This window comes from Arvicanthis niloticus, chromosome 29 (assembly GCF_011762505.2).
Source record: "Arvicanthis niloticus isolate mArvNil1 chromosome 29, mArvNil1.pat.X, whole genome shotgun sequence".
NCBI lineage: Eukaryota > Metazoa > Chordata > Mammalia > Rodentia > Muridae > Arvicanthis > Arvicanthis niloticus.
In genome coordinates, this window is record NC_133437.1 from 16,207,238 (window position 1) to 16,226,117 (window position 18,880).

Below are 18,880 nucleotides of genomic sequence, written 5' to 3' on the forward strand. Positions count from 1 at the left end.
AGTCTTTTAGTTAGGAGAGATGACAGAGGTTCTGGTTAGTCAACAAAATGATGGGCTGGGCATTAGGTCTATCTTGTACCTTACTGACACAAATTGGTATAGTTATGCTCTAATTGTATTTTGAGAGAAAAGTTTTATTTTAACAGGAAGGGTGATTTATAGGAGGAGCTAAGGTAGGAGGAGTAAGGAGAGGAAGAGGAAAAGTAAAGAGAGGAGCTAGGAGATGAGAGAGAGAGAGAGAGAGAGAGAGAGAGAGAGAGAGAGAGAGAGAGAGAGAGAGAGAGAGAGAGAGAGAGATATGAAGGCAGATGTTCGAGTGTCTCTGCCAGTCAAAGATACTTGGTATATCTAGGTTGGGTATTGGTTACACTTCTGATTGTATGGGCATCTTGTTATTGAGCATTACCAAACTTATAAAGCCTTTTATTAACATTTAAAAAATTGTATAAAAGCAAAAAGGAGGGGCGATGAGATAGGGGTTTTCTAGGGAGGGGAAATGGGGAAAGGGGATGGCATCTGAAATGTAAATAAAATATCCAATAAAAAATAAAATAAAAAACACTGACATCACATAACCAAAAAAAAAATTCCTTCTCAGCACTGCCTCTTCCATATTCCAAAGGTTCCAATAAACTACACTTTCGCTTTCATTTGACTCTGGTAACTTTTTATTTATCTCTTTGATTTCTTCAGTCATTAAGAATATATGTACCCTGCCCCTACAGGCATTACAGGTGCAGCTGCTGTTTCATATGTGTGACAGTAGGTGGCAGAGAGGAGAGATGCTATGTCTAAGCTAGGTGTTCTGACCTGTGAATGGCTGAGTGATTAGTAGCCTAACATTCCCTGAAAAAAAGTGAGCCTGAGATGACCACCAGTCTGGTGCCAGGGGGACCAGACAGGCCTGGCAGGCGGGGGTCTATTACCATCAAGGCCAGGCAGACATCACTGGTCTGGGCTGATGCCCAGAAAAATACTGGTGTCTGAGGACTGGGCAGACCCATCCCTCAACTGAGCATGGGGGTAGGTGGGGAGCTAGTCCTGGAGGCTTGAAAGCAAAAGAGTTTACCCTGCCCCAGCCAGCTGCAGTACTGGAAAGAGCTGGCCCTGCACACTGGAGAAGCTGCATGCGAGCCAGCCCTGAGGGTACGAGAATAGAAGAAATGTCCCTGCCACTCATCTCCTGTTAGGTGGCATGGATGAGGGAAAGATAGTCACCTCCTCCCTCGCCCTTCGCCACCTGCAGCATGTGGGAGATCTGGCCTTGGGGCCATGAGAACTGGAGAGATGACCCTGTCCCTCACCAGCCACAGCACTGTGGAAAGCAGCCCCTGCAGCTTGCCTGAGCAACACAATAGAGCTGACCCTGGAGGTGGGGTTGTGGGTGAGCTGCCCATGAAGGCGTGAGAGCACAAGAGTTAGCTTAGGCCCTTGCCTGCTGCGGCACTTGGTATAGTGGGCCCTGCACCTCACCTGGACAACACAGTAGAGCTGGCCCTGATGGTGTGGGCATGGATGAGCCAGCCCCAAGGCATAAAAGTGGAGCCAGCTGTACCCCTTGCTGGCTGTGACATTGGCTGGACCAGCCGCCGGGGCAAGGAAGAAGAGCTTTCCCTGGTGGTGTGGGTGCAGTAGAGCTGGCAGACTGACCAGCTCAGATACCTCTCAGCCCCAGGGTTTTGAATTGGCCCATGAAACATCTACCCCATCAACCAACTGTTGGAGTAGATGAAGAGATCAGATCTTTGGTCAGATTCAAAATTACAGGTTCTCCATGACGCAGGGCAATAACAGGATATCTGAGCGGAGTCCCAGTGAGGTGTCGGTATTGATAGTGTAGCAGAAGCCAGAGGCCTTCAAACCAGACCAATGACTCACTGCAATGAACATTTACAAGCAAAGAAGTGTGGACAAAAGGGTATACTGTGGGGACACACTGTGACACACTGTAGCTTCTACGACAAGATTTTTTTTTTTCCCCTGCTAGCAGGGAGTCGGGAGAGTGGAGAGTGGGTATGAGAATAGGGGGATGAGTGGGATTGGGGTTCATGATGTAAAATTCACAAAGAACCAATAAAATTTGAGAAAAATAAATAAGAATAGAAAGAATATATTGTTCAATCTCTAACTCTTTAGATAGTTTCTTTCACTATCAGCTTCTAGTTAGTTGTGTTATACTATAATCTAACCAAACCCATTACTTTGATTCTTTTACACCTAAGACTTGCTTTATGGCTATATATTGTGATCTGTTTTTACAGACAGTTCCACTGGCTGCTGGAAAGAATATTGAATAAAATATTCTGTAAGTACCTCAGGAAATTTTATCTATGATGCAGACTAATTCTGAAATGTGACATAGTCTGGATGGCCTACCTGTGATGAGAACAGGAAGTGGAAGCTCTTTTGTATTATTGCTTCAGGACCCTTTATGCTCATTAGTGTTTATCTTATGAATCTGAGAGCCTCAGCATCGGGTGCTTTGATACTTATGATACTTATATCTTCCTGATGAATTATCCCGATTTTTTTTTGTTTGTTTGTTTCTTCTGATTACTTTCATTTGAAACCAATTACTTCAGGTATCAGAAAAACTCTGCTAGTTTGTTTTGGCTTTTGTTTTCATGGTATGCTAACATCTGTCCTTTAACTCTCAAATTTCTGTATGTCTTTGCCAGTGATGTGCATTATTTTGAAAAAAAAATATAGATGACAGTTTTTAAAGGAAGCGGATTTTAATTAGAAAGTTAAGCCTATTTGCATTTAAGGTAAGAAAGTTTCCTATTGAGATGTTTAAAGAACGTTGTGATTTTGTTGGTTGTTCTCTGGTTGGTTGGATTATTCTCTGTTCTTTTTGCTTTCTCCCTCATTCCCATTAGGGCTTTTGTTGGGGAACATGATCAATTTTCCGAAGTTTGCTTTTTCCTCTCTCCCACTTCCTATGCTCTCGTGATTGAAATCATTGTTCTTTCTCTGTGAATTTTTTACCTTCTGCAGACCTGGCTTGGTGGTCATGTGTTTTAAAATGTCTCCATTTCTCTGTTGCTTTTAAAACACAGCTGGCTGTGATGATCTCTGTTTGACAGTTACTTATTTCCACACCGTGGAATATAGTGTGCCATGCTTTGGGGGCTTCTGTTGAGAGTTCTGTGGTTACAAAGTGTTTGCCAGTGTGAACTGTAATCCTGGGCATCTTAACAATAATGCATCATGAAGAAGTCTTTTCTCTTTATGAATTCGAGGAGTTCAAAGTTACTCTTATGTTTTAATGTCCATTTCTTTCCATAGATTTTGGTTTTTTTTTTCTTCTGTAATCCCATTGAATTTATTTTCTATGCCTTTAGTTTGATCTCAACTCCTTTTGATTCTCACAGGTTCTTAGATTTGGCCTCTTGATTACATCATAGAGATTTTGGAAGGTGTTATTGTGGCCACTTCTTTGTATTTCTTTAAGGATATTTGAATACAGTATTTCCTTGACCTTGTCTTCAATTTCTGATTTTTTTTCTTGCTTTCTAGAAGCTGTCAGTGTTTTCTATTGTGATTTTATTTGATCCATTGGTTTTTTTTTCACTTCTAACATTTACTTGTTTGTTTTCAAAATCTGTTTCCTGCTTAATTTCCACTCATACTGGTGATGGTGTTTGTTTGTTTGTTTGTTTGTTTGTTTGTTTGTTTTGGGTTTTTTTTTTCCTCCAGGTCTTGATTTAGGTTTCTCCTTATCTGCATGGAAATGTAAGAGAAAAACAAAACAAAACAAAACAAAAAAAACTGTTTCCTTCCCAAGATGCTTTTGGCAATTGTGTCTTGTTACAGCAATAAAAACCCTGAGACAGGAGTTGGTGTCTAGTCTACAAATAGCAAGGGCATCGCTGTGACAGACCATACCAGGCACTTTGGGAAAGATTGTGGTGGCATTTTAATTTGGGGTTAGAAAAACCATTCAGTGTTCAGAGCTCAGTGTGCTGTGCTGTGGGAGCTCAGGGGATGAGAATGTTGAGAGCAGTCAGATGACAGAGGCCTGGCTTACAAAGATTCAAAGGGAAGTATATAGTCTACCAGGACTGTTAGTGTGATATGCTATTAAAACATGTGACAAGAGACCAGAACCAATAAGGTGACATCTTTGCTCTGCTGAGTCAATGGATATTTCTCAACTATAGCTGAGAAATTAGGAGTTTTTAAGAAGAAACCAACATCATTGAGGCAAAAATCTTCTGGGAAGTGTTTTTCAGAGTCACCACATAGAAGCTGTGGTCCAGAGTGGGCCAAGCCCATACTCCGTGCTAGCCAAACTTGGTATTATGTAGAGAGCATCCCAGGTGATTTTGGTTTCAAAGGCATGAAGAGATCTTAGAGGGGACCTGAGGCTTGGCACCAGGAGAGGCCAGGAGAGGCCACTGGTGAAGGTACAGCCTCAGTTGCAGTAGACTCCTTAGTATAGAATGGGGTTATGGAGCAATGTTAAGGTTGGCACCATGTGCTGGATCAGAGTCTCTGAAGAGAGACCAGGGAAAGACTACTGAGGAGAGACCTAGAAAAAGGGCAGCCCAGGTGCAGCAGAGACGCTGGCAGCTTGGAGAATGCCATAAAGTGACTACCAAGGACTGCAGCAAGAGTGTGGTGAGAGTGCCAGATCCTACAAGACAAATCCGTGAAGCCCAGCATATCACGAGTGAAGCCCAGATGTTCAACATTGAGTTTTTCATACTGCTCACTTTGGTTTTCTTTGATTCAATTGTGACTGTGCCCTGGTTCTCTCTTGGAGTAAGAAAGTATCTAACTTAAGTTTGATTTTACTAGAGCCCATGCTTAAGAGACTTTGAAATTTTTAAGAGACTGGGGTTTTAAAAGACTTGGATGTTTTAAAGAGACTGAACTTTTAAAAGTGTTGGAATTTTTAAGGACTATGATGGTTGCATAAGTTATAATGCGGTTTATATTTTCATACTGGTATTATAAGATCTTGAATTTAAACAAGAAAAGAAAGTTAATGGCTTAATAGTAATGTATTAGTGTGTCGAGTTGACTAGGGATCAATTGTCCTGATTAGTTTTTGTCAACTTGACACAAGCTGGAGTCATTTGGGAAGAGGGAACCACCTCAATTGAGAAAATCCCCCTACCAGATTGACCTGAAGACATTCTTGTTGGGCATTTCCTTGATTAGTGATTGATATGAGATGACCCAATCTATTGTGGGTGGTTACACCCCTGGGTAAGTGGTTCTAGGCTTTATAAGAAAGCAGGCTGATCAAGCCATGGAGATCAAGTTAGCAAGTAGCACCCTCCATAGCTTCTGTATCAGTTCCTGCTTCCAGATTCCTGCCTTGAGTTCCTGCCCAGACTTCCCAGCGAGATGGACTGTAACCTGTCAGACGAAATAAACCTTCCCCTCCACAAACTGCTCTTGGTCATGGTATGTATCACAGCAACAGAAACCTAACTAAGACAGTGTCCTTGCCAAAGATACAGAACCTCAGTGGGGTTACAAATCGTGATTTGGGGAAGTGTTGTCTTATACCTAAGCTTAAACATTTGTGGAATGTCTAACGTTGATAGGAACCCACATAATTCACTACCGCCATCTTAGTCAAACTGACACACCTTGGCCCACAGATGGTTTGCTTCTAATGCTTTAGTAAATTTCCCCAAGAGTTTACAGATCAAACTCACTCACGGTTACTGCTATGTAACAAAGGAGCCCACATCAAACTGGCACACAGCCACAAGCACGAACGTCACATTCATTCATAAGCCTGCATGTCTGCTGGGTAGCTCTGTTTGCAAGGCTTGTGGGTGGCAGGGACCACCAGTAATTTGACTGAATATATGGATTCAATCGGATGCTATTATGCCATACGTTGGATGTAGAATCTCCTTATGGCAAAAGTCCCTACGAGTACAAGGTGTCACTATGGGTGAAACCTGATACATTTCTACCTCCCCACTTTTTATCCCAAAGCAAGTCACATGACCATAGTCCAACATTGATGAAAACCTCCCACAGAGTTATCAGTAGATAGAGTAAATGCATGGTGAACAATTATCTAATCCACTGATTCCAAAATGGTGAGGATTACATTACAGAAGGTATATAAAAAGGTATAAGAACATTTCAGGCATTTTCCAATTGGAGCTACCATGCATGCTATGGACCCAGTCACACTGCCCTTGAATAAGTGGACGGCTCTGGAAAGAGACCATCTTGCATACAACAGCTTTAATTGGCTTTACCATCGCTTTTGGAGCCTGAGAATGTGATTCATTTGGTACGGGTGCCTGCCTAACACTTGGGCGAGCATGGGCTCACTCTTCCAGCACTTCAAACAGAGCACGTGCCTGTAACCTTATACTGGGGAGGTAAGGCAAGCACAAATCCAGCTCCAGCTTCGTAAGAGCTTCTTTGTAAAAAATCATTGTTAGGCTTCTTATAGGACCTAACTTAATACTTGTCTGTGTTTGTTTGTGCTTATATACTCTGAAAGTGGCCAGATACAAAGGATCCTAAAAGCTATTAACTCAGTACTTCTCTTTCTCTTCATTTCTTAAATCCGTATGTGTTTACAGGGAAGGCAAAATACAGCATCGGGACTGGAGAGAGGAATCACTGGTCAACAGCTGGCATTGCTCTTCCAGAGGTTTGGCTCTCAGCTCTGACAGCATATAGCTCACAACTGCCTACAATTTCAGCTCCAGGGTAGTCCCATGCCTCCAGCCTCAGGTACATATACCCACACCCAGACAAATAGATACTTTAAAATAATAATTTAAAAAAAATCTTTAAAGACCCAGGCTCTCCTTCTTGATGCTCCCAGGCTAGACTCAGTAGTCAAAGGCTTAATACTGGAAGTGCAGCAATATTCCCAGGAGTCAGTGAGGTTCCAGGACTGCCCTGGCTTCCAGCCACCTGGTCCTGATGCTGTAGCCAGTACCAGACAAGCCAGCTCACCCCTCCAAACCTCCATTACTCCATCCATGGATCCGGGAGCCACTAGAGGCGTTTGATGCCCCTGTTTCCCCCAATAACTGCTGCTTCATAAAGCCAGTAGCTGACGCTCTACAAAGTATAGCACCTGCCGGTCCTGAGTGTGGGCCTCAAATTCACATACAAGGTCCTGGATTTGTCACCCACAAACGTTGGGAGACACTAGAGAACTCAGAACCTTTCCTTCTCGAGTTGGGCGACTCTGATGCACCTGCACACTCCAGCTCCCCAGACCGTTTGTTTTTCAGTTTGTTTGCCAGTGGAACCAGTTTCCTAACAAAAATGATCTTTGGAGCGGCTATAATGTCCTAAGAATCTGAAGGGAGAGTTTGAACAAAGGCCAGAGCAGTAGGTGTTGCAATGCCTGGCATAGAAAAAAAAAAAAAAAAAAAAAAGCCAACTACTAAACTGACCAAGCAACAAAACTCAGAAGCCAAGCTCTCTAAAACATTTCCACAGCAAAGCCTCTGCCCTCTCTGGCGTACATACAATCCCTTCTAAGGCTCCCTCCTCTGCCAAGGTTTCCAAAAGATGTCCATCGTCCTGCATTCTAGAAACACCTGTCTCCTCCCGGTGCATTCGGAGCTGGGGCAGCGCTCCTCTTCTGCTCTGGCAGAAACCGGTTGTCCTCCCTCCTCCTCGCGACAGTCCCGGGGTGACTCGGTAGGACCCTGACCTCTCACCTCCTAAGTACCTGGCGGCGGGAGCGGGCGGCGCCCTTTGGAGCGGAGGCGGGCCCCAGGGGATCGGGATGGCCTGCCACTGGCGACTGGCGCTCTCTCGGCGGGGACCATGGAACCGACGGTGGCTCCCGGCGAGGTGCTCATGAGCCAGGCCATCCAGCCGGCGCACGCCGACTCCCGCGGCGAGCTGAGCGCCGGGCAGCTGCTCAAGTGGATGGACACCACCGCCTGCCTGGCGGGTAGGTGCGCGGCCCACGCGAGGGCACCGTCGGGCAGGGAGGTCTACTGCTGGTGGCCAAGGAGGTGATAGTGTCCGGGGATCCTGAAGGACTGAAGTGTCTGGAACTGATGATGCGCTAGGCTGGGGTGGAAGTCAGAGAGAGCGTGGGAAAAGGAAGGACGCAAAGGGAAGGGCCGAGTTCCAGAGCTGAGAGCAGGTGCAGACAGGAATGATGAGTAAGACTGCAGCTGACAGCGACCTAGACCAGTGGTCCCCAGGACGTTTATCTGGCAGGACTCCTTTCAACTCACAGAATAGTGAAGACACCCCCCCCCCCCCCATACACACACACACAGACTTTGTTATGTAGATTGCAAGTATCTGTACTTAACCGTATTCAAAATTCTAAAGATCAGAGTTCATTGACTAAGTAGATCTGAGGCTGGAAAATGTGTCCACACTGCAAGAATGAAACCCAGATTCATCGCGCACACTCACACACGCACACACATACATGCACACGTTAACACATTTTCTTAACGAACAACGACATTGTTTACTACAACAACAAAAGTGTTCTTACACGACTGGTCACAGTTCGTGCTTTTCATAATTTAAATTCAAAATTTTCATAATTTAAAAGCTTCCTTGGTGAAAGACTTCCTTTGCCAGATTCCCGTCAGTGTTCAGTTTACTGCCATCAACTGTTAGACAGTCAGGGGAAACTTGATAATATTCTTGAGAGAGAATGGGAGTAAAAACAGCAAGAAGGCCTAGCGGTAACTCCAGTTGTGAAGGGCTTGCCAGCTTGCCTGAGGCCCGTGGGCGTGTGGGCACAAAATCATTTAATATGCACTGAAAGATGTCTCCATGCCATCCCTGAAGTTTGTATTTTGGAAGTGACAGTTCCCTGGTGAGGCTGTATTGTATAAGCGAGAAACCAGGATTAAAGGGATGAGACGAACACATCCTTATCCCAGGGGACTAAGTCTTAGATCTTAGAAGCTCTTGAGGAGGAAGCAAGAGCGGGTCTGTAAATCAGGAAGAGAGCTTTCACGGGTCTGACATGGCAGGTGGTGGGCCTGACAGCCTTCAGAACTCTGAGAACGAAATGCCTATTGTCCAGGCCACCCAGTCGATTGTGCTGCACTGTGGCCACCCCAGAAAAGGCAACCTCTCAGCATTGCTGTGATTTGTGATCTGACTTTGACTGATTTATGATTAAGGATGAAAGAAAGCCCTGCTTTTGAAACCAGCATGTTCTAATGTAAATGGCTTTCTAACTAAAAGCCTGGGTTGAGCCATATGTGAATGTCCTATGTCCACACTGACTTCTGTCATCTTTAGACCAGTGACAGTCTTGGATACAAGAAGCCTTGCCAGACCCCCTTCTGAAGGAAGTCTTTTGGGTCCTAGTGCTATTTTGCTTGCCTGGGATCTGTTATCTATACACAGTGAACTTTAAATACATGAATCATATCAGTGATTCCCACTCTGGACCTCTCCGTATCTTCCCATCATCCTTGAAGTAAAACCCAAAGTCTCCCCATTCTTCACAGATGCTTCTTGTGGTGGAAAACTCATTCTCTGAGGGGCCAGATAGACAGACATGAGTTGATTCTGAGCCTAGCTTAGGACATCAGACTGGCTATAGGATGTTCCACCAGAGGCCATCGACACTAAGAATAAGTACAGCCTTGTATTTCCCATACAAATAATCTCCATGGTAACAGCCTCCCCTCCAGAGCATCTGATAGCAGCAATTGCAGCCTTCTGGTATTTTTCTAGTGTGTGCCATGCTTTTCTCCCTAAGAACCTTTGCACCTGTTCTCATTTCCTTGCCCATTCTCATGTCTCGCTCCTCAGTTTCAATGTCCTTTCTCCATTTTCCCAGGTTCCCTAGTCTCTGAAGTCCTGATCCTTGTGCTGAACCTACATTTTCACTGCCTAGTTCTAGTTCTGGGCAGAAATGTATTCAGATGAAAAACTTAGAGCTGAGAGGAACTTTCCATGACATGTGTTCCTGTCACATTTCATACACTGCACACAGCACAAGTAAAGTTCAAAACATTATGAACCCCTGCTTTTCTTAATGGATTAAACGGTGCTTACTCCCCTCCTGTTAGTCAGCTGTAAAATTTGGCTGCATTCTCAATGACAGTCCTTTTGTTTTATTGGCTGGTTTGTTTGCTTTTGGTCTTAACAGTTCTAGCAAGACCTGAATTGAGTTACAACAGTGTTATATGACGTGCTCCCACAGGTAAATAAAAGAAGTACAGGAAGTATTGGCTGTGTCTATTTCTGAGGCACTGAATACAATCGGCATAAGAGATTCTAATTTGACCTTTTTGGGGAACTAAGATCATAGGAAGACTGTAGACGATCAATTATACTATGCTTTAGTAATTATATTGCCATTGGTAACTGCATAACTGGTAATGTTACTATTAAAAATACTAAAGACTCCTTATAATAAGCTTCCCTTGTGAAATGCAGATAATGACCACGTTGAAAGAAGAGCCACCACATAATCAGGAGACTTTATTCAAGTAAGACTGGCTGACTCTCAAGAGTAACAAAAAAGCAGAATTTTTCTAGCATTGTTTCAACCAGAGTTCTGTCGAGCAGTGCTCTGTATACTTACATTTCCTAAGATAAATAATGGCCGTGGCCATGTCCCCAAGGCATAGCTAGATTCCAAAACATCTTTCTCAATATTTAAAAAAAAAAAAAAGAATTGAACAGCTCGGATCACATTAGCGTTAGGCCCTACAGCTGTCTGACCCGGTCTTTCAGTCTTCTCAGACTGGAAGCTTGAAACCAACACTGCGCATGCTCCGCCCCCATGTCTACTTCTTGTTTGGACTCTCTCAAGAACACGCTTCCTTCTCCATGGTATTAGTGACTCTTTCTGAATGTTCACTTTTAACGAGTGCCACCTGACGCATACAAGTGTACCCTTATCTAGGACACATCCTTGGCGTGCTGTCCGTATGTCTTCCTGCTCCACACGTTCAATGCATCACCTCTCAGGTTTGGATTTACTAACACCACATTAGAGGAATCTCTTCAGCCCAGCCCCTGAGCTGAACCTCCACACCACTGCCTAGTCTCCAGTCCCGCCATCCTGCCTTGTGGGTTTCAAAGTGACACTCAAACTCTTCTCCCTGTGTTCTGGTCTCACCTCCACAGTGCATCTAAAGTACATCTGGAAATTGCTGACCTCATTAAATATTTTTTTGTCTTCACTCTTTCTTTAAAACTGGACTTGGGAGCTCATTTGGAGGTTCCAGCAAGGAAGCAGAGCCACTCAGACCCTTATCCAAAGACAGGTTCTCCTCTATTTAGGGGAAGATCATCCTGTTTGACACGGTGTGCAGCTTTGAGAGGGCTGCACATGGATCTGTGAGGCAGAAAGGGGACACCCATCCGGCCAGCTAAATCAGCCACATCAACCCTGGAGATCAATGGGATGACAGAAGTCACAGCCTGATCAACCCCTCTTCCCCTTTGTTTCTTTACTGAAGGCTGAAAGGTTTTTTCCTCTAACCTAGCCAAGTACTTTCTATCAGAAATCTTTCCCACATCAATAACAACTATTAACTCTGGAGAAAACAGCAAATAAAGGTAAACCCAGGCAGCTGAGAAGTGAATGAAAGTGATTGAAACACACGGACATCACACTCAGAAGAGAACAGTAGTGGCCCAAATTTTCTTTCTTTCTTCTTTATTTAGTTTTTATGAGGTGTTTTGTGTGTGTGTGTGTGTGTGTGTGTGTGTGTGTGTGTGTGTGTGTGTTAAAAATCTGCAGGTTGGCCAAACTGAACATCCAAAGGACAATGTTTGAGAAAATCACATCTACTGGAATATAAAGAGAGACAGACAGGGAGGTAACATCTCTGCTTGTAATTCTTGAGCAAATAGCTGGCACACCTTGAATTTTGTACGTATAGGGTAGACTTCAGATTTCCAAGCAAAGACCAGAGAAAGGGCAGGAGCCATGCCCATCTCTAAAATGACACAATTTGTTCTTAAAAGATTATCAGTGGGAACTAATCTACAGATGACATTGATGCTGGAATTAAAATTCAAAGGTTTTAATGTGGCTATTATAGTTATACTCAAGGAACTTGATAATATTATTTTAAAGATTAGAAAAAGACAATAATTCTCGAAAATAAAATAGGAAGTCTTTTATGAGGACAATATGGAAACTCAGTAACAGAAATATAGCATCTAAATTTCCAAAATACATTGAATGAAATGGCTGGAAAAAAGTCAGCAAATATAAAAAATAATATAAAGTATCTAATCTTTCATACAAAAACAGGGTTATGGTCCAATCGTATAGCACACTTGCCTACCATGTGTAAGGTCAGAATTAAATCCCAACACCACACAAGGACACAAAGTTTCATACAGTCATGAAAAAAAAAAATAAAAGAAAGCTTTTACATATGCATAAGGTCTCCCAAAGAAGAAAACTTCCCCAAACATGCTGAAAAATCGTACGGTTAGATTTAAGAATCCATAGATCACCAAGCAAGATTAATTTTAAAAATTATCATACATAGGCATGTTACAATCAGATATGTTTAAGAAAAAGTCTTAAAAGCAGCCAGAAATGCTGTCTCGGGGTAGCAATAATTAAAATTACCACCCACCTCATCGGCAATAGCAGAGACCTGGTTGGCCCAACTACATTAGTGTTTTCAGCTAATTGATCACAGCAGAGGTGAGAAGACAACGAATAATATCTGAAAAGATGAAAAGCAAGACATTCCAGCCTCCCTCAGGCTCAGCCTCCCTCAGAGTAACCTCCACTCTGTCTGCCTTCCTCAGCCTCCCTCAGGCTCACCATAACCTCCGCTCTGCCTGCTCAGCATCCTTCCTGTCCACTCTCCCCTCTCACATCTATTTCACTCAAGCTCATCCTTCAGATCTCAGCTCAAGAACCTCCACTTGTCCCATGAGTTATGGGTTCCATGTTTTCCTCAGAACACATAACTCATTTTGCCATTGTACATCTGTGTAATCAATCTCTGGCTTTCCCTTTATACCTCACGGAAATTGGGGTCATGGGTGAATTTCCAGCACCCTGGAGAGATGCTGGCACGGCACAGGTGTAAAATAAGTATTAGTTGAGGATAAGAAAGAATGGATACTAGTGCTACCTTATCAATAACCATAATATAAATATATGCATTATAATGACTCAGCTAATGTGCTTCCATCTCCCCCAGGAAATCAGTATTATTGCTAAGTATTTTTACTGTCATTGGAAGTATGAAGAGCAATCAAAATGTTAAGAACCGGGACAATCTGGTCCTTTTGAATTTCTATAGGTGGACACCACCTCCCACATCAGAAAGGAATGTCCTCGGGAATCAAAGGATGCAATGGGCACACGGGAGCCATTTGGGACTCTATGTGGGAGCAATAGGCATGGAAGAGGCTTGTCAGTTATAAAACAATCCAATAAAAAGACAAGGATTTGGAAGTGTCAAACTCTAGCCATGTTCGGGTTGACTCAGCTGGAGTCAGTGTGGCAAATGGGGGGAGTGTTCATTCAGGCTCATTTGTGAAAGAGAAGACAGTGTGTAATCATGTCCACGAGTGAGGGACCTAATGTTAGCCTCTATTATTGTTGTCTTTTCCTTGTTCTTGGTTTCTACAAGTGTGTAGTAGAAAGTGTGGCCGTTGGGGCCATGTTCAGCGAGGTGCTCTCTGGGAGCTGTCTTAGCCTCGTCTACCCACCTCCTCTCTAGAATTTCTGTTTTATGTAGTCAGAAACCAGTAAAACAATCACTGGAAACGTTCTAGGATAGAATTTCCTCATTTAAAGATGGATCCAGTGATAGTACTTCTCAGACTGGCGTGCAAGGCTTGGTGCACGGCCAATGGCTGGCATGCATGGCTTGGTGCACGGCCAATGAGAAATGCTTTGTAAAGTTCTGTTGCTGCTTCTCCCTGGCCCATCAGGCATTCTGTCAGTGTGCTCTGTAAACATAGTCTTCTTCAGGAAAGTACAATACAGCTCTACATCCTTATCCCAATGGTTGCTACATTTTAATTACTTTAATCACTTAAATTTAGCAAATCACATTGGTCTACACAATCAAAGTTTATCAATAAGAACATTTTGACTTAATTAAACAATCTGTCCCTTCATCAACTGAGTGTTTATTAGGCACTTTTTAAAAGATCAATGCTTTACAACATGTTTTTGACAATACATTCAGTACTTCTCTGGAAAATGTTGGCTCCAAGGATATAGTTTTACAATGGATCTGTAAGGACCTCTGAGCAGACTGGTAAGATCTCCACTCAATGCCTGGAAATCTACTGTGCATGCCTTATGTTTGCCTCAAACTGAGTCCACTCTGAACAGACTAGAGTTTGACGCTTCTAAATCCTTGTCTTTTGCTAAATTGATTTATAACTGACAAGCCTCTTATGTGCCCATTGTTCCTACATAGAATTCCAAAATGGTTAATTTCTTGCCTCTCTTTATCAGAGATGACCAGTTAATAGTTACATTGTAATCCATTCTCTGTAGTGAACAAGAACTTAGCTTAATTTTCTGTCACTTCTTCATAATGTGTATCAACTGGGAACCTCCAAGTGTAAGAATGAAGTTCTTTTAAGGGCAGTGAACCAAGCAAGATGACACACACCTGAAAACCCAGTGTCAAAAGGCTAAGATGGGAGTGGGTGGGGGTGGGGGAGTAGATCCAGAGCTACAGAATGAGTTCCTGGCCAACCTAGTCTATGTAGAAAAAAATTTGTTGAAAAAAAAAAGTCAATGAAAACCTGTTAGACTTCAACTGAATAATGCCTTTCAAAAACAAAGCCGCAAAAATTCACATCCAAATCAGCTCCAAATAGCATAAATTCTGGTATTTTTTTGTTAAGCAAAACCAATAATCAAAACAATTCTGGACAAATTAAGTGCAGATATAGATCCCAGAAAAATGTCGAGTGCCTCTTCAACCTTGCTCTGCCCCTTAGCAACACTCTTGTCTACAGTGTCCTTAGGTAGACAAATTGGTGTCAGTTTGGTGATAATAAATAATGAATGTGCCCCTCTTCCTCCCATATTCGTCCTCGGATTCCCAGGGGCATCCCCTTGGATGTGAGAAGTGATCTCCACGTTCACAGTCATCTGTGATTTAAATATACTAGCTGTAGGAGACAGCGGGTATAACTTTGATGTTTATTTATAAAATTAAAGAAGGATAATGCTTGATAATAATATAAAAATATTTAGAGTCATCAAAAACTTGCAAAATTGTTACTTATAGTTTCCAGATTTCCTGAGCGTTGGTTTTAAAATTCAAATTAGAGGCCAGGCAGTGGTGGCGCAAGCCTTTAATCCCAGCACTTGGGAGGCAGAGGCAGGCGGATTTCTGAGTTCGAGGCCAGCCTGGTCTACAGAGTGAGTTCCAGGACAGCCAGGGCTACACAGAGAAACCCTGTCTCGAAAAACAAAAAACAAACAAACAAACAAACAAAAAAATCAAATTAGAGATACCCAAATTAGGATTCGGGAAAAAGTATGGTGACCATCACACGACAGAAACAACCTGCAGAGCCAAGGCCTGCTTGTAAATACGGGCCATCCTGAATGTGTGGGCAGATGAGAGCAGGGATGTGTGAGCAAAGCCAATCTACCTCAATGTATTTCTTTTTCCTTTTGCTAAACCTTTTTATCAGAGCGTCTAACATGGCATTCTTTGACCTGACTTTGTTTGTTTGTTTGTTTGTTTTTAAGCTGAAAAGCATGCTGGGATTTCCTGTGTCACAGCCTCAATGGATGACATTCTATTTGAGGAGACGGCTAGGTAAGTGGTGGTGATCTCTTCCCTTCCTGTGGATTTACTGGATCACATGCAGTTCATGTTTATTGCACCGTTATTCATTTGGAGTCGATGACCGTGTTTTCTTAGAAAACAAGAAACAGTTTAAAAAAAAAATCCTGGTGTCCACAAATCCTCACAGTTCTAAGTACAATTTGGTCTCCATTTTCTTAAGTAACTCGCAGTGTCTAATGCATTGTAATGTGAGGCTTGGCAGGCTTCCTATCAGCTCACCCTCAGGGCCTTTCCTACTTGACTGATAGATGATAATAACTATCTCTGCTGCTGGGGTGCAAACACGTATGTGTGTTAGTAACTTGCATCATAAGGAACATTTTGTGTGTGAGCGTGCTTGTTCTTTTAAATAAAGGAACAGTAAAGAGTTATGTCTGAAATCCATTTATCCTTTAATAAGAGGCTCATTAGCAAAACAGACCTGTCTGCCTTTCTCAGCAGGAGACCTAGTAGCACTTGAAAAAGCAAGGTCTGCTTTTTCACATATGAAATGAGCGGACAAGGTGGCTGCAGCCTTGCGGGAAGAAGATGGGTGTCTGCTGCTGCTAGACTAACAAAGCTACAGCTTGCTTAGACAACAATATCGTCAGAGACCTGAGAAGGATGAATCACAACAGGAAGTGTAATCCAAATGGCCTACATATCACTTAAAATCACAGAGACGTGCCCATTTCCTAGAGGGTTACCCACTAGACTCCTGTGGTGTCAATGGTTTGTTGGGGGAAGGGTAGCACCAGCCTCTGGCCACCAGGCCCAAAAGACCTGACAGCTCCTGAGGAGCTAGAACGTGAGGAACTGACATTACTTTGTCTATATAAAGTGAGGATATCACCTCTCATTGTCCTGGTTGTCCACAGTTTGGGCCAGGTCCTAGAGGCACGTGACGTTGGGACAGTTTTCCCCAGTGGTTAGAGTTATCATAATCCAGGTATAGTTGCTGGGACTCATCTTTGGAGACCTTAGGGTCACCAATAGGAGTTGGGGTCTTTCGTAGTAAGGTTTTCTTTTTCATTAAACACCCTGAATGCCATATTCATCAAATCTCTGACAAATTTGAAGACCATCATCTATTAAGTATATATGAACTATACAAACTTTGCTTGTTTTTAGTTACTTGCTTTAGGCTTAACCTTGAAACATACAGAAAGTCAAATAAAGCTTGTCCCTGAAAATGAATTTCTTTTGTAGTTAGCATGATCACAAGCATAGTTCTGAACACATTAAAAAATTTAATCATTTAAAAAATGACTGAACATTAAGTTGCATGTCCTAATTCTCCTTAATAGTTTATAAGAAGTTAGTAGCTTTCAGGATTTTAGCCTTAAAAATTATAATTTTTGAATTGAAACTCTCTTAATATCAAAATAAAACTTTAAATCATAAATATAGCCCATAAAAAGTCTGGGAATTTTATAAAATCATAAAAATAGCCCATAGAGAAATTGGAAACTTTATTTTATTTTTTGATTCTTTTACAATATACCATTAAAGAATATTATAATTTCTTGTATGACTTAGTTTATACAAACAGTTAACAAAAATCTTCAATTTAATTATTGTTAATCTAAGTAAACCTTAGAAATTTATAAGCTTTATTTATCAAATATATATTGTTCATTAAATGTATGTTGTTTTCTTTTTAAAATTTTCAGAGCAAAAATCACCATATAAAAGTCTATTCTGAATCAAAATATCTTGGGGACCTGTTGTTGTCTCCTTAGTCTAAAAAGGAATAATCAGAGTTGATTTCAAGTTGCATATAAGCATGCAATAGCAAATTACAATTATCTATGAATAGATTTTTAATTATCAACCTTTTGTTACAAGTTTTAAGCTTTTTTGGGAGGGGGGCTTGGAATTTTATAGAATTCCTCTGCCTACAGCCTCTTGCAATGGCCTTGCAGATTCTGAGAGAAAGAAAGTTTATATTTTAGCAAGAGTTTTGAATATCCCTGGATATTATCTAAAACCCTCTTAGGATGGAGGAACAATTTTTGTAATCAAGAATCAAGAAGGGAGACACCAAAGAGTGAGACATTTTTAAAACTTTATTTTATTTTATTTTATTTTTATTAATCATTCTGTTTGTTTACATCTCAAATGAAATCCCACTTCCTGGTTACCCCTCCACGACCCCCCCATCCCACAACTTCCCTCTTCTCCCTCCCCTTTGCCACCCAGCCACTCTCTCCCACCCCACAGCTCCAGCATCCCCCTTCGCTGGGACATCAAACCTCCATAGGACCAAGGGCCTTGCCTCTCATTTATATCAGACAAGGCCATCCTCTGCTACATCTGTATCTGGAGCCATGGGTTCCTTCCTGTACACTCCTTGGTTGATGGTCTAGAAACATTTGCAATTAACATTTAGCTGTCTAATTGTTAGATAAACCCTTTTTTAAAAATTGAAATAACAAGAGACATGAGAGTAATAAATAACTTTACCATTTGTCATAAAAAAATTTCCTAAGTGGATGTTAGACACTATCTTGAGCCTTTATCCAGGCTCTATAACAACTTTCCATTGTTGCATAGATGGACCCCATCCTTATTCTCGTTTTCTAGCCTTTATGCCCTACTTTCTCCAGAAAACCTTGAGATTTCACACAGTTAGAACCTAATTGCACACAACCAGCTAGAAGGAGTGACTGGATTCTTATGTGAAGTTCCAATAACCTTGGTTATCTCCTTGTGTTGAAGAAATATTAACTTTAACAGGTCCAGGTTTGATTATTTTAAGCAAGTATATCTAGAGTTATTACTGAGACGTTTTAGACAGAAGATTTTATTTTATAACCAGTTTGTATGTCTCTGCCTATGAAGGCAGATAACCTGAAAATCTTAATAAGTATTCCTTATTTTATACTATCATTAAATTGTAGAATAATTTAAGTATCTGTAATCCAGAGGCCATTAAACAGAAAATTATAAAATCCAGACATCTATAGGGACTCAGAAAACATTGGCATCAGGTTGGTTTTCTTTATAGATTTTTGTTTTACAGATTTTTAACTGTATTCAATAAGCTTACAAATCTTAAGGTACAGAAAGTTTTGTTTTATCTGTTTTGTTTTTTCTCTGCCCTAGAGTCAGATGGCCTTCTGACCTAGAACAGA

The 18,880-nt window shown here is 41.9% G+C and overlaps 1 protein-coding gene and 1 non-coding gene across 2 annotated transcripts in view; both read left to right on the forward strand.

The window, feature by feature from the left end:
• The first annotated feature begins 712 nt into the window (after positions 1-712).
• On the forward strand, positions 713-844 carry LOC143440520 (small nucleolar RNA SNORA17). Its single transcript, XR_013108170.1, has one exon. It is a non-coding gene; the product is annotated as a small nucleolar RNA SNORA17 (small nucleolar RNA).
• A 6,860-nt stretch (positions 845-7,704) lies between these two features.
• Positions 7,705-18,880, forward strand: part of Acot12 (acyl-CoA thioesterase 12) — a 49,203-nt gene continuing 38,027 nt past the window's right edge. Inside the window, exons 1-2 of the mRNA XM_076927131.1 lie at positions 7,705-7,909; positions 15,665-15,734. Of these exons, the coding sequence (XP_076783246.1) occupies positions 7,780-7,909; positions 15,665-15,734 (200 nt within the window). The 5' untranslated portion in view covers positions 7,705-7,779. The remainder of the gene's footprint in view (positions 7,910-15,664; positions 15,735-18,880) is intronic.